Source organism: Drosophila melanogaster, chromosome 2L (genome assembly GCF_000001215.4).
Source record: "Drosophila melanogaster chromosome 2L".
Classification (NCBI taxonomy): domain Eukaryota; kingdom Metazoa; phylum Arthropoda; class Insecta; order Diptera; family Drosophilidae; genus Drosophila; species Drosophila melanogaster.
In genome coordinates, this window is record NT_033779.5 from 9,908,742 (window position 1) to 9,933,352 (window position 24,611).

General features: G+C 46.1%; 11 protein-coding genes across 16 annotated transcripts; 7 read left to right on the plus strand and 4 right to left on the minus strand.

Moving 5' to 3' along the window:
* Window positions 1-88: 88 nt before the first annotated feature.
* On the minus strand, window positions 89-3,867 carry Etl1. The gene is made up of 8 exons (NM_135476.4): window positions 3,603-3,867; window positions 3,384-3,544; window positions 2,468-3,030; window positions 2,076-2,408; window positions 1,748-2,015; window positions 1,545-1,691; window positions 1,183-1,485; window positions 89-1,124 (listed from the first exon to the last, which is right to left on the minus strand). Exons 1-8 carry the CDS (start codon window positions 3,733-3,735, stop codon window positions 498-500), a joined length of 2,535 nt encoding a protein of 844 aa, NP_609320.2. The 5' UTR covers window positions 3,736-3,867; the 3' UTR covers window positions 89-497.
* A 302-nt stretch (window positions 3,868-4,169) lies between these two features.
* On the plus strand, window positions 4,170-6,303 carry Srp54 (Splicing regulatory protein 54). Its single transcript, NM_057999.5, has one exon. It carries the CDS (start codon window positions 4,307-4,309, stop codon window positions 5,846-5,848), a length of 1,542 nt encoding a protein of 513 aa, NP_477347.1. The 5' UTR covers window positions 4,170-4,306; the 3' UTR covers window positions 5,849-6,303.
* Window positions 6,304-6,511: 208 nt separating this feature from the next.
* Window positions 6,512-8,479, plus strand: yip2 (yippee interacting protein 2). Its single transcript, NM_078804.4, has 4 exons — window positions 6,512-6,625; window positions 6,884-7,050; window positions 7,311-8,239; window positions 8,299-8,479. Exons 1-4 carry the CDS (start codon window positions 6,607-6,609, stop codon window positions 8,378-8,380), a joined length of 1,197 nt encoding a protein of 398 aa, NP_523528.1. The 5' UTR covers window positions 6,512-6,606; the 3' UTR covers window positions 8,381-8,479.
* Window positions 8,480-9,589, minus strand: CG5885 (uncharacterized protein). Of its 2 annotated transcripts, none has more exons than NM_001316388.1 (2): window positions 9,193-9,589; window positions 8,480-9,126 (listed from the first exon to the last, which is right to left on the minus strand). In NM_001316388.1, the coding sequence occupies exons 1-2, from the start codon at window positions 9,338-9,340 to the stop codon at window positions 8,702-8,704; spliced, it is 573 nt and encodes a 190-aa protein (NP_001303317.1). In that variant the 5' UTR covers window positions 9,341-9,589; the 3' UTR covers window positions 8,480-8,701. The 2 variants fall into 2 exon arrangements, with proteins under 2 accessions (NP_001303317.1, NP_609321.1); NM_135477.3 differs by having other exon boundaries at window positions 9,193-9,435.
* A 287-nt stretch (window positions 9,590-9,876) lies between these two features.
* CG4598 (uncharacterized protein) lies at window positions 9,877-11,379 on the plus strand. Of its 2 annotated transcripts, none has more exons than NM_001273375.1 (4): window positions 9,877-9,966; window positions 10,134-10,367; window positions 10,429-10,575; window positions 10,635-11,379. In NM_001273375.1, the coding sequence occupies exons 2-4, from the start codon at window positions 10,140-10,142 to the stop codon at window positions 11,103-11,105; spliced, it is 846 nt and encodes a 281-aa protein (NP_001260304.1). In that variant the 5' UTR covers window positions 9,877-9,966; window positions 10,134-10,139; the 3' UTR covers window positions 11,106-11,379. The 2 variants fall into 2 exon arrangements, with proteins under 2 accessions (NP_001260304.1, NP_609322.1); NM_135478.3 differs by having other exon boundaries at window positions 10,635-11,160.
* A 39-nt stretch (window positions 11,380-11,418) lies between these two features.
* On the plus strand, window positions 11,419-12,718 carry CG4594 (uncharacterized protein). Of its 2 annotated transcripts, none has more exons than NM_001273376.1 (4): window positions 11,419-11,491; window positions 11,584-11,860; window positions 11,913-12,059; window positions 12,113-12,718. In NM_001273376.1, exons 2-4 carry the CDS (start codon window positions 11,633-11,635, stop codon window positions 12,578-12,580), a joined length of 843 nt encoding a protein of 280 aa, NP_001260305.1. In that variant the 5' UTR covers window positions 11,419-11,491; window positions 11,584-11,632; the 3' UTR covers window positions 12,581-12,718. The 2 variants fall into 2 exon arrangements, with proteins under 2 accessions (NP_001260305.1, NP_609323.1); NM_135479.5 differs by having other exon boundaries at window positions 11,419-11,487.
* A 173-nt stretch (window positions 12,719-12,891) lies between these two features.
* CG4592 (uncharacterized protein) lies at window positions 12,892-14,119 on the plus strand. 2 transcript variants are annotated; one of them, NM_001273377.1, is made up of 3 exons: window positions 12,892-13,254; window positions 13,323-13,469; window positions 13,525-14,119. In NM_001273377.1, the coding sequence occupies exons 1-3, from the start codon at window positions 13,000-13,002 to the stop codon at window positions 13,984-13,986; spliced, it is 864 nt and encodes a 287-aa protein (NP_001260306.1). In that variant the 5' UTR covers window positions 12,892-12,999; the 3' UTR covers window positions 13,987-14,119. The 2 variants fall into 2 exon arrangements, with proteins under 2 accessions (NP_001260306.1, NP_609324.2); NM_135480.4 differs by having other exon boundaries at window positions 13,525-14,025.
* Window positions 13,996-16,124, minus strand: TbCMF46. The gene is made up of 6 exons (NM_135481.3): window positions 15,888-16,124; window positions 15,552-15,835; window positions 15,241-15,419; window positions 14,625-15,177; window positions 14,225-14,559; window positions 13,996-14,170 (listed from the first exon to the last, which is right to left on the minus strand). The coding sequence occupies exons 1-6, from the start codon at window positions 16,117-16,119 to the stop codon at window positions 14,053-14,055; spliced, it is 1,701 nt and encodes a 566-aa protein (NP_609325.2). The 5' UTR covers window positions 16,120-16,124; the 3' UTR covers window positions 13,996-14,052.
* Window positions 16,125-16,419: 295 nt separating this feature from the next.
* Window positions 16,420-21,637, plus strand: CG42366 (uncharacterized protein). Of its 2 annotated transcripts, NM_001273378.1 has the most exons (8): window positions 16,420-16,541; window positions 17,827-18,027; window positions 18,098-18,265; window positions 18,325-18,663; window positions 18,729-19,753; window positions 20,117-20,404; window positions 21,064-21,173; window positions 21,346-21,637. In NM_001273378.1, the coding sequence occupies exons 2-8, from the start codon at window positions 17,872-17,874 to the stop codon at window positions 21,369-21,371; spliced, it is 2,112 nt and encodes a 703-aa protein (NP_001260307.1). In that variant the 5' UTR covers window positions 16,420-16,541; window positions 17,827-17,871; the 3' UTR covers window positions 21,372-21,637. The 2 variants fall into 2 exon arrangements, with proteins under 2 accessions (NP_001260307.1, NP_723501.2); NM_164876.4 differs by having other exon boundaries at window positions 21,064-21,637.
* Window positions 21,638-21,838: 201 nt separating this feature from the next.
* On the plus strand, window positions 21,839-22,390 carry CG42367 (uncharacterized protein). Its single transcript, NM_164877.2, has 2 exons — window positions 21,839-21,896; window positions 21,959-22,390. Exons 1-2 carry the CDS (start codon window positions 21,885-21,887, stop codon window positions 22,256-22,258), a joined length of 312 nt encoding a protein of 103 aa, NP_723502.2. The 5' UTR covers window positions 21,839-21,884; the 3' UTR covers window positions 22,259-22,390.
* Window positions 22,391-23,530: 1,140 nt separating this feature from the next.
* Window positions 23,531-24,422, minus strand: Cpr30F (Cuticular protein 30F). Its single transcript, NM_164879.3, has 2 exons — window positions 24,343-24,422; window positions 23,531-24,277 (listed from the first exon to the last, which is right to left on the minus strand). The coding sequence occupies exons 1-2, from the start codon at window positions 24,349-24,351 to the stop codon at window positions 23,846-23,848; spliced, it is 441 nt and encodes a 146-aa protein (NP_723504.1). The 5' UTR covers window positions 24,352-24,422; the 3' UTR covers window positions 23,531-23,845.
* Window positions 24,423-24,611: the final 189 nt, after the last annotated feature.

Below are 24,611 nucleotides of genomic sequence, written 5' to 3' on the forward strand. Positions count from 1 at the left end.
GGGAAAATGCGAGAGCGATCCGTTTAGGGTTGTCGAGCGGCTCGAACTATAGAGCAAATATGTAGAAATAAATGAACATGATCGCATTCGTACACAAAATGATCTTTATCCTTATAACAATAGTTTCAATTCGATACATAAACAGAAATTACAGAAATGAAAACTAATCATGATGACAAATCAATAAAACAAGAATATTAACTTGTCTGCCTTGGTTTATCGTGGAAATGTTGCTGTTACTAATGAAGAAAAACTAATGTCGCCTCAACGGTGAAAAATTACTAACTCGATTTATGATCCACTTTTGGCATACCATACACCAAATCTCTCCTTGCATACAAGTTTAAAAAATATACAAATACAATATTGTTAGAATAATTCAAACGATGTTAACAGGATTTGACAGCGGTAGGACGATTAGACCAAGTTGATCAAATGCTCGCGCAGAATAAATACGGAGGTGGGGACAAGGACGAGAACGAGGACAACGAGAATGCCTATTTGGCGGGCGAGGCTATGGAGTTGTTTAGTGAATTGTTTAGCTGCTCCTCCTGATCCTTGTCCAAGCCAAGGGCTGTGGTCAACAGCTTGACCACACATCGCTGCTCGTGCACCTCGCCCTTCTCGTTGGAAGTAATGTCCTTTTCTAGTTTTAGCTTCTCTTCGGCGGCCATCAGGATGCCCTCCTCGATGGTACTCTCGGAAATGAGACGGTAAATGGTCACCGGACGCTGCTGTCCCATGCGATGACACCGATCCTCGGCCTGTTTATCGTTGTACGGGTTGAAGTCGATATCGTGAATGACACAGGTGTCGGCAGCCGTCAGGTTGATGCCAACGCCACCGGCTTTGGTGGAGAGTAGGAACACAAAGATGCTATCGTCCCCATTGAAGTCGGTGATCAAATCCTGGCGGACATTTACGGCGGTCGCCCCGTCCAGGCGACAGAAACCAAACTTTCGTATTCGCAGATACTCCTCCACAATGTCCAGCATCATGGTGAACTGGCTGAAAAGCAACACACGGTGTCCTTCTGCCTTCAGTTTTGGAAGCAACGTATCCAGGTAGAGGAATTTTCCAGAATCGCATATCAAATTATCGGGTATTTTCACGTCGTAAAACTCCTGAAAGATGCACAAATTTAGTCATTGTCATTGGACAACCTCTTTGATAGTCACTTACATGCTTGTTCATCATCTGATAGACCTGAAAGTCTGACATAACGGCTAGCTCTTCAAAGATGTATTGCTCGTTGGTCTTTTTAAAGGAACTGGCATTAGCCAGGCGCTTAGAGAATCCACGTAGATTGGCGTCGGTGAAGTAGTGACGCATCAGCAACGGATGGTTTGCAATGCGGCGCATCTCCATCATGATCGCTATGCCGGCCCTTTCGCTGCTGCTGCACACCTCGCCCTTGTTATTGGAATAATAATCGACCAGCTCGTGATAGTATATTTTCTGTTGACTGCTCATGGGCACTTTTTCCTTTAAATAAAAAACAATTTAATTATTGTATAATATTTATTTTCGCCCGACGTACTTACCACCAGGCTTAGCTTCTTGGGCAGGTTCTTAAGGACATCTTTCTTAAGCCGTCTGAGTACAAATGGCTTCATGATACGCTTTGCTCTCTGGATTTGTGTTTCCTGGAACTGTGAAACCTCATCCTGATCTCCATCGCTTTTTCCCTTCTGCAAGGAACATGAAGTTTATATATTGTTTTGTGTGAAACCAATCTTTGTTTTACCTTAGCAAACAACGATTTTATGTCCTCAATGCTCTTGGCAAAGAATTTGGGCATCACGAAGCAGAGCAGAGAGATTAGCTCCAGCAGATTGTTCTGCAGCGGAGTTCCAGTGAGCAGGATTCGCATCCTAGCGTTTATGGTTATAAGGTTAGCATAGCGTTGCGTGGTCATGTTCTTCAGCATATGGGCTTCATCAAAAATGACGTAGTCCAACTTGCAAACCCGGAACATTTTCCTCTCCTCCGGCGTGGATCCCACAATGTGATATCTGTTCAAAATGTACAAGAAATTTAAGCTTAGATTCTTTTATGGCTTTGTGGATATTTACGTGGTCAGAAGAACATCAAAGCCGGTAAATCCATCCTTGGCAAAGCGGCCTCGCATTCTCCTTCGCTCGTCCTGCGAGCCATGGTACTTCTCCACCACCAGTTCGGGACACCAGCGGCTAATCTCTGCCTCCCAATTATCCAGCGTGGACGAGGGCACCACAATTAAATGTGCAGCCTGGCTAAGACCATTCTCCTTTAGATAGGCCAGAAATGCAATAACCTGAATTGTCTTGCCCAGACCCATTTCATCTGCCAAAATGCCATTCATTTCTTGTTTGTGCATTACGGTGAGCCAATTAAGGCCAATTATCTGATAATCAGCCAGCTGTAGACTGCAAGAGGAACGAAAATAGAAACACAAATGGGGACATGCATGCTGGTTAAGGCTCACCCGCTGCTAAGAAGCTTAGGTTGCTCCACAATGCCAGCACCATTGGAAATCGCCTTCTCCAGACGCGACACCATGTTATTGCACTTACTTAGAATAGCGGCCACCGTGTTCTGTTTGTTAATCAGCTCTTGAGCGTAATTCAAAAGATCACCCGACATCCTGATGCTCTCCAGCTTTTGGCGCAAATCAGACCAATCACTAAATGGTCGCACATCAATGATGGCTAATGCCTTCTTCTCGGACAGCGTTTTAACTGACTGGAGTTCAATTAGCGAAGCCTCGTTCATAAACTGGAAAACTTTTTTACGTTGCCCCGTCATCTTGGTGGACATCTCGCTATCGCTGTCATCGCTATCATACACCTGGTCCTTGGACTGCTTCACATCATCGTCGTCCGAATGGTCGTTATCCGAGAAGTTGCCTCCACTAATTCCGTTTGACCTGGGTTTCAGCTTGGACTTGGCCAGTGGTCCATTGTGCCCCTTGGGCTTGCAGTTCTCCCTTAGGTATCGCACGGAAGCGGCCACATCCCAATTGGTGCGGGAAAGAGACTCCTGGATGGCCTACGGAACATATTTGAAATTTATTTCAGTTAAAATCGAGATTTATGCAAAATATTGCATTAAAAATGAGCAATTTTAAGCTATAAAATATTCTGATTAATTTTAAAATTCAAATAAGAACGGTGATAATGTCCGGAAATATTTTATATGAGGCACACCAAAGTAGTGGAAACAGTTACACGAGAGGGTTATTACTGCTCCCATCCCCGTCAGTGACGCCCCTGGCTAACGACAGCTGTTCGCAACGCCGGGCCGAACCGAATCGCCATGTTCCCCGAACTCAGATGCAGAGACGCGCGTTTCCCCGCGAATCGCCCCGTTTTACCTTGGTGGCATTTCGGCCGGAAACCTACCATTGTGTCAAAGTGGGGCGAAATCTTGGCGGCTGCCATGTAGCGCTCCTCCTTTTCCTTAACGGTCAGCTCCAGTTTGGTCTTCTTGGGCGTCTGGGAGTCGTTGCCATCGCTGTCACTATCGGCCATCACCTGGATGCGCTTCTTTCCAGGCACACGCTCTGAAATCAGGCAGTTAGCTACCGTGTCAATCGCTTGGAATTTTAGCTCAGCAAGTACCAGTTCTCGAAGGACTAGCGACGACAGAGGAAGCATTCTTGTTGATGCGGAACTGACGCAGATCGCTGAGGCTCGACTTCGCGGACGATGAGGCGGAGGCCGACGCAGATGCGGCCACTGTGCTGTCCGACATCGTGGGACAAGGCGAAACGCTTCCTGGCAATCTGTCAGTCCTTATTAACAAATTCTGTTTGCAACTCCTACAATCTTAAGTTGGTATTTGTGAATATTCGCATGCTAGTGCGGCCGTTTGATTATCCCGATAAAACCTATTTCTATTTCTCCAACGGAATGCGGTCACACTGTGCGCCAATTTAAGTATTAGCTTAATGATTATTATTATTTTTCATTTATTTTTATCGAACTGTAACGCATTAGTGTAAGCTTCTATGAGATTATCTAACAATTTGCTTTTGTATATATCGTATATGATTTGATTTCGTCAACCTAACCGTAAGTAATTAAAACCGATGCCAAAATGAAAGAAAGAAACTTAAAAAAATCCCAAACTGGCGGTAAATTAAGAAAGTTGCCAGAGTTGCCAGATGTTATCGGCTTACCGCAAGCAATCGGCCAACAATCGAAACATTGGGACGCGTTGCAACCCTCTCTTTTTTTCGCTTGCTCTTGTAGGTTAATTGAAAACACTTTTATTGCAAATAAACCGCTTGCCGAGCCAAGGGCAAACCGATAAACTGGCAAACATGGCTGGCGGCAACACCCCGCGTGTGATCCAGGTGACCAACATAGCGCCGCAGGCCACCAAGGACCAGATGCAGACGCTGTTCGGGAACATTGGCAAGATAGAGGAGATCCGCCTGTACCCGACAATCCGTGATGTCTCCTGTCCGGTGCAGTCGCGCATCTGCTATGTGAAATACACGGACACGACCAGTGTGCCGGTGGCCCAGCACTTGACCAACACGGTGTTCATCGATCGCGCCCTAATTGTCATACCCGTTCTGGCCATACCCGAGGAGTATCGGGCCCTGGAGATGCTCAAGAACGGAACCATTGTGCCGGGACTCCAGAAGCCGGACTCCAAGCTACCGCCCGAAGTCATTAACCGCATCGAGGGACAGCTGCCGCAGCAAGTGATCAAGACGTACGACCCCAAGTTGGTGGAATTCAATCTGCCGGAGTACCCGGCCTTACCCTCGTTCTACGATGCGCGCAAAATCGAGGAGATTCGGCGCACCATTATCGTGTGCGATGTTAAGAACGAGTGGCGGCTAGACGATCTGATGGAATGCTTTCAGCGCGCTGGGGAGGTGAAGTATGCCCGTTGGGCCGAGAAGGATAACAAGACGTACTGCATGATTGAGTTCTGCGAACAGACCAGCATTATTCACGCCCTGCGCATGCAGGGCCAGGAGTTCAAGGGTGGCCATCTAAGCGTCTACCACTCCACGTATTCCATAACCAAGCCGGAGGCAAAGTCGAATGAGGCAGCGCAGGCTGAGATTGAGGAGGCCATGACCATTGTGAAAGAGGCGCAGAGTATGATCTCAGCGGCCATTGATCCGGTAATTGGAATGCTCGCTAAGGACAAGCGCCGCAGGTCGAGATCACGGTCCCGTTCCCGGGACCGTCGCACCAGTCGATCCCGCTCGCATCGTTCCACATCGAGACGCCGTTCCAGGCGTTCCGGTTCCAGAGAGCGACGTAGTGTGTCCCGATCACGCCGCTCTAGGTCGCGTGGCAAGCACTCGTCCCGTTCTCGCAGCAAGCGCTCAAGATCACGACACCGTCGCAGCTCCTCACGTTCCAGGAGATCACGCTCCCGTGGCGGCAAGCACTCTCGCTCCTCAAGGTCGCGTGGCAAGCGCTCCAGGTCCCGCCATCGCCGCAGCACCTCACGCTCACGTAGCTCGCGTTCCCATGGCACCGGTGGAGGAGGCAGTGGCAACGGCAAACGTTCCCGATCCCGCGAGCGCAGCAAGAAGTCACACCGCAGCGAGAAGCACTCTTCACGTTCTCCCCGATCTAGAAGCAAGCGCAGCTCTCCCTCGCCGCCGCCAGCTACCGGCAGTAAGTCACGGTCCAGTCGCAGCAAGGATCCGGTCATCGTTTCCGCCAAGTCATCCCGGCGGCGCGACCGCTCCCGTACTCCCGAAACTCGCAAACTCAAATCCATCTCTGAGGACACTGAGGTTAAGAGCTCACGATCCAGCGCCGATTCGAAGTCACGCAAATCGGTTAGTGTCGAGAAGTCGGACAACATGGACATCTCCAACTCGCCCTAGACCTAGAGAGATTGCATACTACTTTATAATAAATACAGAACTTAAGCAACCCCGTCTCCAGTACAACCCGACACCCATTGTCCTCAATGAGATTTGTATTTCACTCAACTCTGTCATAGTTTTCAAGTATAAAGTCTAATTAAAACTGAAGCATTTTCTTTCGTAATGAAAAAAATAGTACATACAAATATGAATGATATCGGTATCATAGCAGTACAATTTTTTTTAATTTTTTGCCAAGTACGGATTGTTTATTTGGAAACTATAACAATCTTATTGTCTTCTTATTAGGAAAACCCAATACAAATGCAAGTTAAATTAATAAAAAACTTTCTAATGAAGACCAACTTTAAAACATTGTATGATCAACATTTTGTAAGGAGTACTTAAGTATGCAAAATTGCTTTGATAAATATACATTAAGAACGCATTAAAGAGACTTGTATTTAAAAACTAGAGGATTGATTGAGTTTCATCAAAAATCGAAATTCAGCGATGGTGACTAATCGTCACTAAGAACAAAGGAAGGAACAAACTGCAGCTAATTTTGCACAGTGTATTCTACAGCTGTAATCGGTGGGCTTGTCTCACTTTGTTTGTCAGAGAGCGGGGTAAAGCTTTTCGAGCTTTCATCCAATAATATGTCGGCGATGGCGGCGAATCGCGACCAGAAGTCGAAAGTTATTGCAGTGCGATAGTCGCCTTTACTTGCATTAATTTATTTGTTGTTTTATTTAAGAGTGAACCCACCTTAGAAAATGTCTGCCGCAACCAAAGGTAATTATGTGAATCCTTTAGGATATGCCTATGCTGTTGGAAGTCTAGATAAGAGATGATCTCGCTAGAGAGATCTGAACTTTGGACTCGTTGGTGTCTTATCTGATGCTATCCCCCCCCCCCGCGTCCAGCCGGTTGCACTTTGGACCTGTTGAATCGAAAACAAAAATCCGCCTTCGTTCGAGCTAAATTTGTGCTATCACTACGCACATTATATATGTTATACATATGTTCGTATGTTTCTTCTCCTTTGTAAAGGTATCTATATTGTGGCTGCCAAGCGTACGGCCTTCGGAACCTTCGGTGGATCCTTGAAGGGCATCAACCAGACCCAATTGCAAACCACGGCGGCCAAGGCTGCCCTGGATGCTGCCGGTCTTAAGGGTGAGCAAGTGGACACCGTCATCGTGGGAAATGTGATCGCGGTAAGTTGGATTGAAGATCCTAAAATAGAAACTCTTAAGGCGTCGGATTAAAACAATATTAAGATGTTATTAAACTAAAAGAAATATGTAAATGTGATAAAATACTTGTACATCTGGTTATGTAAATTAATTTACTCGATATTTATTTGTTATTATTGCTTAATTGCAAACTCAGTAGATCAAAAACTGGAACTACATGCTTATATTATGTTTTTTTGTAACTTGTAAGTCTTAAAAATCTCTTCTCTTCCACTTCGCAGTCCTCCTCCACCGATGGTATTTATGTGCCCCGTCATGTGGGTCTCAACTGCGGTGTGCCCATCGAGAAGCCCGCCCTTGGAATCAACCGGCTTTGCGGTTCCGGCTTCCAGTCGATCGTAAACGGAGCCCAGGACATCCTGGTCGGCGGTGCCAAGATAGCCCTTACCGGCGGCGTGGAGAACATGTCACAGAGCCCTTTCATTGCCCGTAATGTGAGATTCGGAACCACCTTGGGTGCCAGCTACAATCTGGAGGATGCTCTATGGGCTGGCCTCACCGATACCTACTGCAAGCTGCCCATGGCTCTGACCGCTGAGAACCTGGCCGATCAGTACAAGATCAGTAGGGAGCGTGTGGATGAGTTCTCTCTGCTCTCGCAAAAGAACTGGGAGAAGGGTCAGAAGGAGGGAGCATTCAATGCCGAGATCACACCCATCAAACTTAAGGTCAAGGGAAAGGAAGTGGACTTTGTGGTGGACGAGCACCCACGTCCCAAGACCACCATCGAGGGTCTGAACAAGCTGCCTTCGCTGTTTAAGAAGAACGGCGTTGTGACTGCCGGAACAGCATCCGGAATCTGTGATGGTGCCTCCGCAGTGATCGTGGCCTCCGAGGAGGCGCTTAAGGAGTACAACCTGAAGCCTCTGGCCCGTCTAGTGGCCTTCTCCTTTGTCGGAGTCAAGCCTGAGATCATGGGCATTGGCCCAGTACCCGCCATTCAGAACGTCCTGAAGGTTTCCGGCAAGAAACTGGAGGATATTGATCTGATTGAGATCAACGAAGCCTTTGCTGCCCAGACATTGGCTTGCGCCGATGCCCTGAAGTTGGATACCTCCAAACTGAATGTGAACGGAGGCGCCATCGCCTTGGGCCATCCTCTGGGTGCCAGTGGCTCTCGCATCACTGGTCATCTGGTTCATGAGTTGCAGTAAGTTTCCGTGGAAATTTACAACCTGTCATAAATTGATAATTATATATTTTTTCCAGGCGCAAGAAGCTAAAGTACGGCATTGGATCCGCGTGCATTGGTGGTGGTCAGGGCATCGCCCTTCTCCTCGAGGCTGTCTAATCCTACAGCTTAATGTAATAGGTGCCCTGCATTTACACTTAAATTAGTGCTGAAAATTCCGTTTTAAAAATACCCCGATAGCAATAAAGAAATTATTTTATCTTTACAATTTATTCAATCAGCAGCGAATGGAAGTTGATCAGCTTTCTACAAGAAAGACAAGTTGGTGTTTATACTATAAAATTTCTATGCTCGCACTGCTGGAAACGCCAATGGGACGGGGGTTGGCGGATGAAGGACCAGCCCGCTGTACCAGGAAATCTCTTGAAGGGCCTTACATTACGAGTACATGAACATGGGATGACATGGCTGCACATTCGCTCAGTTCGTCTGTGCGCTGGTGGAGAAGAGCGACAGAGCGCCGCTGGCGATGCCCACGGAAAAGATGTAGTTGATGAACGGCGTCGAGTTCTTCAGGATAAAGAAGCTGATGAAAATGATAACGGCCAGGTAGATGGCGTTGTTGTAGAAGATGGAGAAGGTGGTGGCCTCGTAGTCGGCTACCTCGTTCTTCTTCCACAGGATGCGCTCGTCCTTTTCCTTGCGCGTGACCTTCTTGTCATCGCCCACCTGACGGTTGACCTCGCGGGTCACCGCCTCCTCCCGCCGTCCGGCGATCTTGTGCTTCAGCTGGAACTTGATGTTCTTGTAGGCGGTGGCCATCAGATAAGTACTAGCGGCCGTCACCAGGACGAACAGGATGGAGCTGGGCCACAAGTCCATGTTGTGGATGCGCCAGAAGAGCCCTGCAAGGAGCATACTCCATTCATTCACAAAGTGTCCCAAAACATACAACGTGTCACTTTACTCACAGATTGGAACGGCCGACACGATAAAGGCATTGCCGTAGAACAGCGCCGACGACTTGGTGCTCACGTTGCGGCTAAAGTCCTGCAGCAGCAGCTCCTCTTCCTTGGTGAAGCCAGAGGACTGGACTTTCTGTTGTTTGCCGGATCCCATTTTTCAGTTCGATTTTCGTAGAGAAAGTAGCGAAGAGTGCGGTAAAGTGTACACGAATGCAAACGCAAGTCGGCTTCGACGAATTGTGACGTGTAAACGTCAAAAACCAGGGCTGCAGGCTGGAGTGCGGCTGTCAGTGGCTGTCGATTGGCGATGACAGCGCTGTCGTCTATCGATGTTTGCCATGGTTTTTAGCATTTTGTGGCGGTTATGGTTATTTATTTGAATTTATATGACGATGATTTGTATAATAAAATGACATTGCTGAGGCGATGCTTCACATTTACTACATTTAATTGCAATACAGTCCTTCATAAATAGTGTAAGCTATATTTTTTTAAATAAAATAATACTACTTAAAACATATTTGTTTATTTACTTTTTAAGTGTGTTCACTAAGATTTATCATGGGGCTTACTGGGTAGTTTTCAAACGCTCTTAAATTAATAACATTAATGACATAATGTATCTTACAACTAAGAAAAAGTATTAACCATTCGGTGTAAGCCTATTTTCCAATAAGATCCCCATTCTACGCCACTGGATTTCGGACTATCGATAGCGCAACAGGTTCTTCGGCAGCTGAGTTTAATAGTTAAAACTGCAGCGCTTAATAATATTCATAGGTAAATACGAAAACTGCCTTAGTTTTGAATAATTTACTTTGTCGCGCATAAAATATATTCGTATTTAAAATTGAGTTGATAAAGAAGATTACGGACATAGAAAATTAGAAACCGGCATCCGTCCAAAGGTCACTTTCAGTTGTGTTTACGTCTTTTGTGCTCTTCAGATCAAAATGATGCGATCGAAAGTCTTGAGCTTGGTGGCCCGTGCTGGCTCCAACCGTATGATGTCCACTGCCACCAAGTTGACCACAGTGGAGGTCAACGACAAGACCGGCATCGCCACCCTCACGATGAACCGGCCACCCGTAAATGGTCTTAACTTGGAACTGCTGCAGGACCTGAAGAGCTCCATTGATGAAATCGAGAGCAATAAGAGTCGCGGACTCATTTTGACTTCGGTAGGAAGGATATTAAATCAATGGAGTATAATAAATACATAAATACAAATTTCACCCGTAGTCTAGCTCCACAATATTCTCAGCTGGTTTGGATATTCTGGAGATGTACAAGCCGGATAAGGACAGGATTCGCGCCTTCTGGACGCAACTGCAGGATACTTGGCTGGCCCTTTACGGCAGCAGTGTTCCCACAGCGGCAGCCATCAATGTGAGTTCCCTCCTAGATTCTAAGAAGCATGCAGTGAGAGCGTTTCTTCTTATCCCTAGGGACACTCCCCTGCCGGTGGATGCTTGCTAGCCACATCCTGCGAGTATCGGGTCATGGTGCCAAACTTTACCATCGGCCTGAACGAAACACAGCTGGGTATTGTGGCGCCCCAGTGGTTTATGGCCTCTTTCCTGAGCGTCTTGCCACAGCGAATTGCGGAACGCGCCCTCAACCAGGGTCGCATGTTCACCACGGAGGAGGCCCTGAAGGTGGGCCTCATCGATGAGACTGCCAATAACAAAGAGGAGGCTATTGAAAAGTGTGTCGCCTTCATTGGCACCTTTGCCAAGGTCAATCCGCTAGCCAGGTCACTGACCAAGCAGCAATTCCGAGCTGCTGATCTACAGCAACTGCAGAACGGACGGAAGGAGGATCTGGAGAAATTCCTGTTCTTTGTCAACCAGCCGGCGGTACAGAAGGGTCTGGGCATTTATCTCGAGGGTCTGAAGAAGAAGGCCAAGAAGCAATAATGATTTTAAACGTTTTTATATAGTAATAAAGTTGTTTTGAACCCATTTTATAACGAATTCATAAAACATTTTCTTATTCTACAAATATAATCTTATTCTATAAATATTGATTGAATAACATAAAATTAGTTGTAGTTTTCCTAAATACATGTAGCATTTAAAGAACTGGTAAACAGAATCATGTTTTCCAGCGGCTTAATAATCCTGAAAATACATTTAAGATAATATTCTGTTCAAATGGTAATTTAAAGTTGATTGTATTCGATAATTAAACGGCGGCCGATAGCAGTTGGCTGGAAACTTTCCATCGAAGATCAGTTGCACTAACTTAACAGCTGTGTAGATAAGAATTTAAAAAACATTCGGTGAAATTAACCCAGAGGTATGTACGTAAATAAATATATATATTTTGCAAAATTGCATATCAAATGGAAAACATTTAAGATATAACTATATAATCAAATTACCACCTATGCAGGTTGCAAATAAACATTTGAACAAAGGTCATCTTCCATACTTAAAGAAAGATGCTGCGCTCAAATTTCTTAAGATTGATGGCCCACGGGGCTCCAAGTAGATTAATGTCCACCGCCACCAAGCTGACCACAGTGGAGATCAACGATAAGACAGGAATCGCTACTCTCACGATGAACCGGCCTCCGGTGAATAGCCAAAATGTCCAGCTGCTTTTGGACCTGCAGACTTCCATTAGCGAAATTGAGAACAATAAAAGTCGGGGTCTCATTTTAACCTCTGTGAGTTCGATCCTTTATATAACTATGCAAATAACACTTAAATTGCGTATAGGCCAGCTCCAATGTGTTCTCAGCTGGCCTGGACATCTTTGAAATGTATAACACAGACGTGGAGCGACTCCGAACCGTTTGGACCGAATTGCAGAATGTATGGATTGCCCTCTATGGAACAACTTTGCCCACGGCAGCAGCCATCAATGTAAGTATCTTATCTCTTCTAATGTAGATATGTATTAATTTATAATCTATCAGGGCCACGCCCCCGCTGGCGGTTGCCTGCTGGCCACTGCCTGTGAGTATCGAGTGATGCGGCCCAACTTTTTGATTGGATTAAACGAAGCCCAACTAGGAATCATTGCACCCAAGTGGCTAATGTCCGGCTTCGCTAGCATACTGCCCAAACGGGTGGCAGAGCGAGCTCTCACCCAAGGACGTATGTTCACCACACAGGAGGCCTTTGAAGTTGGCCTGATCGATGAGATCGCCAGCAGCAAGGAAGAGGCCTTGGAGAAGTGCGCTGCCTTCATCGGCACCTTTGCTAAGGTCAATCCTTTGGCCCGCGGACTGACCAAGCTCCAGTTCCGTGGCGACAACATTAAGGAGTTTGAGATGATTCGCGAGAAAGATATTGCTGACTTTGTAGCTCTAGCTTCTAGCCCGGGAGTGCAGAAGGTTATGGGAGCTTATCTTGAAAACCTAAAGAACAAGGTCAAGAAATAGTACACCTAACTTTGTAATTTGTAATGTTGATCTTTTTACGTGCATTTAAACTGGAACTATTCGTCCAAAGTCCCTTAATTTGTTAATTTAAAAAATTGTTTATATGTTAACCTAAAAATAAATAAAATTCCTGATGATAAAATTATAAAGTGCAAGAGATAGGATAAGATAGTGACAATTACTAGCGTTTCAAAATTCACAAAATATCCAAATTTTGCGGTAAGCACTTGTTGATCTTGATTTGCTGCTGCCGTGTAAACTTCGCCTGGAAATGCCGACCAGCTGATCGTTTCGGCTTGAATGTTTGTTTTATTTGGTTTGCAACTCGACTTAATATATGATAAACAGGTTAATTTGTTTAAATTCCTGCCCGTCGCTCAGTGCGTGATTGCTGCTCCAGATCCAAAGTCGTCCAAGTCATGTTGCGTAACAGGCTGATAGATGGAGTCAGGCGAATAAAACCCATACTTTGCGGGGGGCAATCCCTGCGATCCCTTGCCAATGGCGCGACTTCAAAGCTGACAACCATAGAGGTCGATGATAGGAGTGGGATTGCCACTCTGTCAATGAACCTGCCACCGGTGAACACTTTGACCATGGAGCTGATGCACGACCTCATCGATTCAATCAATCAGATTGAGAGCAACAAGAGCCGCGGTCTCATCCTGACTTCAGTGGGTTTGCGCCACCCAAAGTAAACATTTTCCCATTACATTTAAATGTAAATCTATGTATTTTACAGAGCAATGACAAGGTCTTCTCCGCCGGCCTCGATCTCAACGAGATGCTGAATCCGGATGTGGAGCGACTGCGATTATTCTGGACTCGGTTCCAGGATTTGTGGCTGGCCCTCCATCTTTGTGGCCTTCCCACAGCAGCGGCAATCAATGTAATTTAAATTATTCTTCGATCATAAAATCTCTAAACTAGAATCATAATTTCAGGGACACTCACCTGCCGCAGGCTGTGTCCTGGCAACCGCCTGTGAGTATCGCGTGATGTTGCCGAATCTCTTTATCGGTATACATGCCACCCGGTTTAGCTTCGTCATCTCGAAGTGGATGATGAACTCGTACCAGAGCGTTCTACCCCGCAGAATTGTGGAGCGAGCGCTGAATCAAGGTAAGCTCTTCGCCAGCCAGGAAGCTCTGGATGTGGGCCTTGTGGACGAGATCGCGTGTAGCAAAGAGGAAGCGCTCTCCAAGTGCGCAGCCTTCATAGCCACCTTTGACAAGACCAACCCGGTGGCCAGGTGCCTAACCAAGCGAATGTGTCGGGAGCCAGATGTGCGGGAGCTGCTTCAGGATAGAGCTGCGGATCTGAAGGAGTGCGTCGACTATGTCACTACTCCGCTATTCCAGGAGGGACTCTGTGCCCACTTGGAGGGTCTCAAGAAGAGAAAATAGCGGACTGTTATAGGAATGTGATCAAATTGCATTTATTGTATATGTATGTAAATTTTTATTAAAATGTTAATCCGATGGGGCTTCCTGGTGCAATTCACCTGGCAGATTGGCCAAAGCCTCTGTCATCATTTCCATAAAAGAGTTGATCTCTAGAATCTTGGCGCGATGGCGATCAACCTCTTTGCTGTAAGGATACATAATTAGCTTAGCTCACCATATAGATATAGACAGAATATACTTGTTAAGATTCGTGATCATGTCATCTATAAACTGCCTGCTGCGTTGAGCTAGGCGATCTTCACGTTTATCCACTCGCGATGTGTGAGTAGTCCTCATGCCCTCCACCAGCTGGAGGACCGCCTCTCGATCATCCACACACTGCTTTAGTTCTTCGGGAATGGTATTCAGTTCATTGCGAGCCAGCTTGGTGGACAGAAACTGGTTCACAATATCCGTCATATTGTCGGCAAAGTAGCTACAAAGATCGCGCAGTTGCAGGAAGATCACCTGCGCCTGCTCCACGAAGTTGGACATAAGATCGGAGATCTTGCGGTTAAATTTTAGGGTAGAATCCTGGTGGCATGAACAATATATACACATATTTATTTAGTTTCTTTGTAGTAACATACTTAATTCACCTCAACTGCCTCGTGCAAATGCAGCTCCTGAGCCATCAGGCTTTCCCACAGCTCGTTCAGGGAATCCTCAAAGTTGGCCGTTAGTGTGTCCAACTGGGCCTGCAACTGCTCCAAATCATCGTCTCGCTGATCCAGCTCTCTCCACTTCAGGCGCATCTCGTCAAAGATTCGCTCCTTGTACTCCAGGAAGTCTTCGATCTGCCGTTGTCCCTGGGCCTGCAGCTCCTCCTGCCCCTCATGCAGATTGGCATTGAAGTCGCGAATCTCCTCATCGCGTTCACCGAAGCGCTCCAAGCCCAGGCGATAGATCTGCTGCGTCAGCTCGTACACATCCTTGGAATACTCCTCGCACAGCTCCTGAGCCGGTGCACCTACCAACATAAGGATGCGCCCATCCTCGTCGTCTCGCCACAGGGAGTCGTACAGTTGCATTCCATCCAAGTGCTCCACAAAACTGGAGGCCAGCCGATCTGCCTCGGCCATTTCACGAGCCTCCGTTTCTAGGCCCTGAATCTCACGCTCCTGCTTGTCTTCGATTTCGCGCAGCTCGCGGCTGTGGGCAGATGAAAATGAATCTCTGCGCTTGGTAGCGTCTTGGAACAGGGACAGCACTTACTAAAAACGTTTTTGGGCCTCCTCACGCGTCTCCGTCTTGATGAAAACGTATTCGTAGTAGTTCAGCTGGGGTAGAATGGCAATCACATAGAGGGACAATGGGAAATCTGGCTGCTTGGCTATGGGATTGCCCTCCAAATTAAGGACTTTCAGGCTGCTCACAAACCGTAATCGTTCGATCTGGATGAAAAACCATACTTTAATTTATGAACTTTTTAATTTCGACACAATCTAAAAGGGGCCATTTTTAATTTAGTGTTTCCGAAAAAGAAATTTATAGTATTATCGAAATGAAATAGAAAAAAACCTTACGCCTTCTACCGTATCGATGAGATTGTTTCCAATGCTAAGGATAACAAGATTCTGCAAAGTATGTATGTTTTCGATTTTCCTGATGCGATTGCTAAACAGGGATAGCTTCTCCAGCTTGACCAGTTTTTCTAGATTCTCAATCCGTGTGATGTAGTTAAAGCTCAGATTCAGATCCTTGAGAGCAGTTAGCATTTCGAGGTGCTCAATCACTTCGATTTTGTTGCAGTTCAAACAGAGCTTTGTTAGATTCGGCATCATCCAGAGATGGTCGATTCTAAGGATGTCTGAATAAAGGTCCTTGAGTTTATCTTACATTTTACTTGGTTAACTACTTACTCTTGAATTCCAATCGCATGGTGGTAATGCGATCGTAGACCACTGGTTCCAGTTGGTGGAGTCTTCTCGCCTCGCCCTTCTTGCCCTCCTCCAAATAAGCAGTTTCGATCATCTGACGATCTATGATGCCCGGTTCCGGGCAGTTGATCTCCTCCAGGAAACCTCTTAGGGGCTCCTCTTCCGTCTCCTCCACAGCATCTTCTCCTGGCTGACTGCTGACCGGCTCGTCCATTCTTGCTGTCTCTCGCAGAACATATCCCTAATCCGCGTGGTCGGTCACCAAGAATTCGACTTCAGCTAGGTTGCCATGGGCAACCCATAAAACATTGCCCTGCCTAGTTACCTTCGTTCGTGTGCCACCCTTAAAGGACTTCGGGATCCGCTGGAACCGGAGACCCAGTCAACCGGCTCGGGGACCTTCGGCTCTCTAGCTTTCTCTCCCGGATTCGAAGGGTGGTCTAGTTAGGGCTGCGGTTGCTTGGGCCGTTCCGTTGTTGTGGATATCGAGTCCGTCAGTTGTTAGTGTTTCCTTCTTAAATAAACTCCTGTTCGCAGAGGATATCCGCATCGGGAGTAGCCATAAATTTTATTTAATTCGGACCACCTCTTTGTATCTAGCCCCATCTAGCGTATTCAAATGCAATTACGTCTGAGGTACGAATGATGTGACGGGTCTTGCACTTAAATCCTTTTGGTGTGAGTGGGTTGTGCAGGGGGAATCAGGGAATCCTTTGTGTCAACCCCCAGTGTTCAATCGATAAAGTGACCCCGAACATTTAGCTTTGTTTATTTGCTTGTAAGCGGTGCGAAAAGTCTCATAGTTGCTTATCGGATATAGTGGTGCATATAGTAATCGGCTAATCGGTCGTCGGATGTGCGTGCCCAGAGTTTAAGTGAGTCAAATGTGAGTGGTTCAAGGCTGTGACTCAGGGTACAAGCTAGAGCCAGTTCGAAACGTGGCTCCAACTGCTCCGGATCCTCCGACCCCGCTCCCGAAATCGCAAACCAAAACAATCCGTATACATATGTATTTGTATACATATACCCTAATGGGATACTGAAGGTGGTAGCGGTTCGTATGCCATGAATAAATTATCGCCCAAGGAACCAAATTCGCCAAGTGACCGCAAACCAATTACGACACATGACCATACCGATTTGAGAACTAAATAAAGTTGGCAGCAGTGGAAATAGGGATACAAAAGTGCCAGGTGCGATCGAATTAGTTCTAATCGGATCAAAGTAACTTACAAGAACACGTATCCTATGGATTTATGATTATAGTCGGGCTTTAAAAGTCAAAACCTCTAGCGTAGAAAACCGAAAAAATACCCTTAAGGACTATTTCTTAGGGTTTAATACGGTTTTATAAAGGTCCTCATAGTCCCAAGGAATATCTTCCAACGTAGGCCGAATTAAAAGGTGACTCAATCTTCAGTGTAACCACTCCAAGAAACTGTTTTCATGTGCGAATTTCATAAATCTATAACCATTTGAGTTTTGATTCGAAAACCATCTTCTTGGTTCCCAATCCTTTCCTTTTCGAACCAAATGTTCTCCATTTAACAAACATTGTAAGGACTATCATAAATCATGACAGGACATAGGTTCGCCTCCATCTACAATATTTGCTGTCACTGATGACCCTGATGATGAATTTGTATTTGGGTTAAATAAATTTGGTCAAGTTCTTAGCCGGCCTCCGTGATCGATATATTGATTTTAATTAGCCCAGCTCCCCCGAAGCTAGGCATCCGAAAATGGAGACTCACGAAACGGCCAAGTTTGATTCGATTTGATGTTAAGTGCCAGTCATTTAATTCAACTGTGATTCCTCGAAGTCCACATTTGTGGGCGGAACTCATAAGTTATTGAAGACACCTCCTTGAGTCGCGTGTTGATGATGGTGGCTTGCACTCACCTTCGCTTTTCCGTCTAGTTGCAACCGGAGAATGTGTGAAGAGCTGCCTCCATCTGCCTAAGCATGAACCGCTATATCACGCTGACCCAACTGGGAGATGGAACCTACGGCACGGTGGTCCTCGGCCAGCGCAAGGACACCGGCGAGAAGGTGGCCATCAAGCGCATGAAACGCAAGTACTACTCCTGGGAAGAGGCCATGAATCTGCGCGAGGTTAAGGTATGTCCGGACTGAGCTCCTCGAATCCGAGCATCTTGCTTAACGATCCTCCTCCTTTCCATCTCTTTAGTCCTTGAAAAAGTTGTCCCATCCGAATATAGTCAAGCTGAAGGAGGTGATACGGGAGAACGATACCCTGTACTTTGTGTTTGAGTACATGAAGGAAAACCTCTATCAGATGATAAAAGACCGAGATACCCATTTACCCGAACCGGAACTCAAGAGTATTCTCTTCCAGGTGAGCTGCACGAAACATATCCTCATATACCATTATATTAACATCTATATTTTGTCCAGGTCCTAACTGGTCTGGCCTTCATGCATCGTCATGGATTTTTCCACCGCGACCTGAAACCGGAGAACTTGCTCTGCTCCGGGCCGGATCTCATCAAGATAGCTGATTTTGGCCTGGCCAGGGAGATCCGATCGAGGCCTCCGTTTACGGACTACGTATCGACGCGTTGGTACCGCGCACCGGAGGTACTCCTGCACTCCACCAACTACGGCAGTACCATCGACCTGTGGGCCATGGGCTGCATCATGGCCGAGCTCTACACCTTTCGTCCGCTCTTCCCGGGGAGTAGCGAGGTGGATCAGCTCTTCAAGATCTGCTCTGTGCTGGGCACTCCAGATAAGGTAATAGCTCCTCCGTTTACTGATCATTAATTTTAAGTCTTAAATCTTATCCATCTCGTTCTCAGGACGATTGGCCGGATGGTTATCGCCTGGCGAGCATGATCCACTTTCGCTACCCGGACTGCATCAAAGTGCCACTGAGCAGCGTCGTCAGTCGCTGCAGCCAAAATGGTTTGGATCTGCTGGAGGATATGCTGGCCTACGATCCTGACAAGCGTCCGACGGCGCAGCAGAGTCTGAAGTATCCATACTTTCACGCACTCAAGCGGATATCGCCCACGGCGGCCACCAAGGCGAATGTACGGCTGAACTCCAAGTATGCGGCATCCAATGGGCATCCGGTACAGAGTGTCTCCAACAACGTGCTTCCGGTGCAGGAGAAGCTGCAGGCGGTCACAGAGTTGCTGCACCAAACCAACAACAACATGAATAGCCACTCAAATCTGGGCAAGAATAATAACCTGGCGCCAAAGAATGGCGGAGTGCCCAGAAAGTACCAACCGAAGTTGAGCTTCCTGACCACCAGTGAGATGGGCGCGGGTTCACATGCGGACTCCTCCAGTCTGGTCGGTGGAGCCACAGTGGACGGAGTCCCGGTGCCACAGCATCAGAACGGCGGAGAGTCCATCAACGACATCTACCTGAACCGCAACATTTCGCAGCTCTTCGGATTGCCAGCGGGTCCACAGCACCAGCAACAGCAGCAGGTGCACCATCCAAATGTCTCCTTCAGCACCACCTCGTCCCGGAATGCCGGCGCCATCTACGTGAATGGCAGTCACCTCAGCTACGACACGGCCAACATGAATGCCAAGAACAATGCCAAGTTTGTGGTGGGCGCTTCCAATGGTGGCTACTACGTGCCCGTGGCCAGACCATCTCTCCTGGGCCCCGATGCCAAGGTCTACAACGTATTCTCCAAGGTCAGTGCCAGCCAGGCTCCGCCGAGTCTCATCGTGCGTCAGCCGCAACTGCAACCGGAGGTGGCTCCGGCGCCCATGAGACTCTCGGGAAGATCGCGAGCGGCGGCGGCGGTCCAGGATCCAAAGATGGGTGCTCTCAAGTCTGACGATCTGGACCTTATACTGGGGTAAGCTTGGACAACAGACTAGTTGGTATATTCTCAACTTATTTTTTGAAGATTTAGAACGTTATTTATTTCAAAACGAAAGAATTTTTTATAAGATGTCTGTCTTCATGTTGTAAAAATATGTTTAAATGTTTCACTTTTTGGTTTATAAATTTTTCGATTGACTTTCTTGCTGTTTTTTTACTAATTCAATAAGAAGGACATTTTTACAACAATTAATGGATTCATTAGTAGATGTTAGATATCTGTGAGTCGTAGGCACTCCTGGCACCCCACAGATTGTTTTGTTTCTGGCACTGCACCACAGTTGATCCTGCGCCACCTCACCGTGTGTCTCTCTCTCTCCGTATCTCCCCCGTGCAGTTCCAAGCTGAAAACCTCCGCCAAGCGACAGCGCAATGCCAAGGCCAACATTCTGCTGGAGGATCTCTTCGGACAGCTGTCCATGGACTCGGACAGCGACGGCAAGTATCCGCACACAGTGCCGCCCACGCAGCAGGCGAAAAGTGGGAAGACGTCGACCGGTGGGCATGGCGCCGGCGCACGGGAGCGGGATCTCTTCGGGGAGAGTTATCTGCCCAGGCCGGGATTGCGGAAAAAGGCCACACAGAGCAGTCTGGAGGTGAACAACGGCAGCCACGCGGACTCGCTGTAAGTGGGTGGGCATGTCCTTGGACATACTCGCTGGCCTGCATGCCCTGTAATCATTGACCCGTGCTTCACTGCATCCTCATGATCATGATCCCTGCATCCCTGAATCTCTCTCTCTCTCTCTTTCTCTACATTGTACTCTGTCTCTCTCCCTCTCTCTCTCTCTCTCTTGCTGTCTCTGTCATCGTTTTGTGTGTGTTTTCGTTTGCTTGTCATTGAACATTGAACACTTTGTGTGGGTGACCCAAGTGATAACTCCTCCTCGTCCTCCCCCTCAATTGATGAAGAATGTCGCTTTTGGCCCATAAGGTAAAACCCAACATTCGCCATTGAGCTGTAAATACGTAATATTAGAAGTAGAGACTCTAGTTCACCATATCATATCATATATCCATATCATCCACGTACGTAGGGGAATTGAAGCTACGATTTTCCCCTCTTGTTCTCGAGCACTTTTAATTTGCCTGTCTTTTAAAATAACTAATGTATATACTAGAAACAACATGGTTTTCATAATTGCAACAAGCACATTTCTAACTAGCTGAGAAACTGGTTTCTTAAAACAGTTCTAGTTTAAATTGAATTTAGTTTTCTTTGACCCTTAGCCAAATACATGTGAAACTAAGAAAAAATATTAATAATATATACTCAATTTTCAGAGCTCCAAACGCACAAAAGGAAAAGCCCGCTGTGGCGTCCAGTTTCCCGTGGGATGAGTCCAACAGGACGGAGGACGAGAAGCTAACGGCTTGGATGGTGGCCGAGAATGGTAACTTAATTTTGGATAATCACCAGCAAGCGTAGAAGTCGAAGCCACTAAATGTAGTTACTTAGCGATCACATCAATTGGAGCTATCAACTAGTGTAGTGCTAGCTTGAAAAGCACATCTAGAATATTGAGGATATGTAATCTCCAATATCACAATATATCCTTTTCCCAGGATCGCTGCTGGAGAACAAATTCTGAGAAGATCGACTTGCAAAGTGCCGTTGTACCTGAAACAGAATGGAACTACTTTAAGTGCCTGTTGATCTGCGTAATCCCGAACTGAATCGAAATCCATATCACCATCATTGAATCGGCATAAAGAGCTAGTCTAGTTTCGATATAATGTTATTGCTGTGATACAACTAAGCTAAACTATTGTGTACATTTAGCCTACGATCTTGAGTCTCGAGTGTAAGTTATACTTTAAGCTACGCTATACGATAATATAATCCGAGTGAGTTTTGAATCGATTGCAACAGTTGGTGGCAAGTGCAGGGATTTGGTTTCATTTCCCCCACGGGCGAGGTATATATGGTATATGGGTTGCATAAGGCATGGGTTTCGGAGCGGGGTATTCGATTTCTCAGCTACCATAAGTTGGTTACTGCGACAATGGGCCAAGATTCGTCTTATAAAAGCGGTCTTAGCCAAGCACTTACTCATCAGTCGTCTGCACTCCATCGCTTCAGTTACAACTCCAACTTGTTCGCCATGAATGTCCTGGTAAGTCTCCGGACTACTATCTATTATTGTATATAGTACATATCTGATTATCTTTGGTTCAGCATTCCAGCATTGTCATCTGCCTAATCCTAAGCGCCCTCGTCGCTGTTCAGGCTGGAATCATTGCCAGCCATCCGGATGAGCTGATCGCTAGTCCTGCCCAATATGAGTTCCACTACTCCGTTCACGACAGTCACAGCGGCGATGTTAAGGATCAGTTCGAGCATCGACGTGGCGAGTACGTAACTGGTCGCTACTCCCTCGTGGATCCCGATGGTCACCGTCGCATTGTGGACTACACCGCCGATCCACTGCTGGGCTTCAATGCTCAGGTTCGTCGGGAACCGATTTCTCGCTACTGAAATGGTTTGCCACTGGATGTGATAAAGGACTTGCCTAAATGACCGGATTAAGATTTGGCTACCTTAGTAATAGGAACCAATGGAAGATTATAGACTTGTATTTTTAGAATAAATCTAAAGGCTGTTCAATTCAATATTCAAGTGGGCTACGAATCTATTGGAAAGTTGATTCAAACCAAATTATTAGCAATTTTTTAAGTGCATGATGTTTACATCAAAAATTGCAAAAAATGGTAGTTTGATTTGAAAATCAATTCCGAGTTCAGCTATACCTCGCTGAATTCCATATTCAGACGATTATTTTAAATGCTACGACAAAAAAACGGATTATTTGATGACAGAAATTCGGAAAAACGTCTTTTGCCAAAAACTTGATATTTACAATAGGAATTTTGGTCATAACTTCGCTAAAAATTGTCATATAGATGAAAGAACAACTGTTTTGAGCAGCTATTTACCACGGCTAACGAACCCAATCACTTTTTGAAGGATTTAGGAAAATTAATTTTTTGGTCAATTTTCGCATTTTTTGTAAGGGGTAACATCATCAAAAATTGCAAAAAATGTCGAAAAAATTAAATTCCCATGTTTGAACACAGTTTGATTGGAAATTCGATTACGAGCTCAGCGAGGTATAACATTCCGTATTCAGACGAATATTTTTTAAGTTATGGCAAAAAAACTGATTATTTGATGACCGATATTCGGAAAAATGTCTTTTGCCAAAAACTTGATATTTACAATCGGAATTTTGGTCATAACTTCGCTAAAAATTGTCATATAGATGAAAGAACAACTGTTTTGAGCAGCTATTTACCACGGCTAACGAACCCAATCACTTTTTGAAGGATTTAGGAAAATTAATTTTTTGGTCAATTTTCGCATTTTTTGTAAGGGGTAACATCATCAAAATTTGCAAAAATTGGAGAAAAAATTAAATTCCCATGTTTGAACACAGTTTGATTGGAAATTTAATTACGAGCTCAGCGAGGTATAACATTCCAAATTCAGACGAATATTTTTTAAGTTATGCCAAAAAAACGGATTGTTTGATCACCGAATTTTGAAAAAAACGGCTTTTAGAAATGTAAATGTTTTCAGCAATCAAAAAGTTATAGTACCATTATTGGAACTTCGGAATGGAAAACCATTTAATAGCTAAATAAATCCAACCAATTAATCTTTATATATTCTCCATATTCAGTCAAATTTACTATTATCCCACTTTCAAAACCATTATAGTAGTTCATTCATTGGAAACCCCTTATTATTGTGTTTTCTAAACATGCATTTATTGCCTTCTATTTACACATACATAGTATTACATAGATGAGATAGAGACCCCCAGTCATCGGTTTATGGCGATTTTGATGACCTGGAGCCGAAGTAGTCTTAGTAGAGATATCAGAGAATAGGATCAGAAGATAGGAAGAAAGATCAGAGCAAGCTGGATATGATACGAGGTGTTTGGGTAGTAATAGTAATAGTTCAGATACAGATACAGATGCGGATGCGGATGCGGATGGGTCGTCGTCGATGCGATGAAGTCAGTGTTTGCTATCTCTCTCGATCAATCCTACCCAGAACCTAATGGTAAAGGCCGAGGGGCAGTTTAGCGGGCGCGAGGAGCTTGGGTGCCGCATAGGCCAGTGGCAGTGGTGCGGGAGCCAGGAGCTTGGCAATGGGCGCAGCCTTGATCACCTTCTGGCCCAGGGGATCGCGACGCACCACCGCATTGAAGCCGTTGTGGGCATCCGAAGTGTAGTCCACGGTGCGCAGATAGCCATCGGCATCGACCAGCGTGTACTGACCCTGGACCTGATCGCCCTTCCGCGACTCCGTCTGGCTCTTGATGTCGCCGGTGTGCTCGTCGTGCACCGAGTAGGCGAAATCGTAGTGGGCAGGTGCCTCCACCTCTACGGTCTTCAGCAGTGGCTTCACAATGGCCGCGGGTGAGTGGTAGATGGGCAGCTCGATGGCGGCGGCGGCACCAACACCCAGGATGAAAAGCGATACGAGCTGGAAATATTTATAGTTTGTGGTTCAGTATGGCTCCATATGGCATCCATATCCTTCTCACTTACAGCGAACATTTTGGTTTGGACTTGGATTTGGTGGATTTGTTGACTTGATGGCTGCTGCTGCGGCTCCTGCACTGAACTATGTCTCCAAGTGTCGCGATCGCAACTTTTATAGTCAAAGCATTGCTCTCTGGAAACACCACCACCTCCATCCCCATCCCGATCTCTTGATGGGTGCCACGCTCCAAGCACACGCACCACAACGAGCACCACACACTCCCCAAAACCAAAAGCCAAAAACCAAAAACCGATCTGCGAACACCTCACCCAGC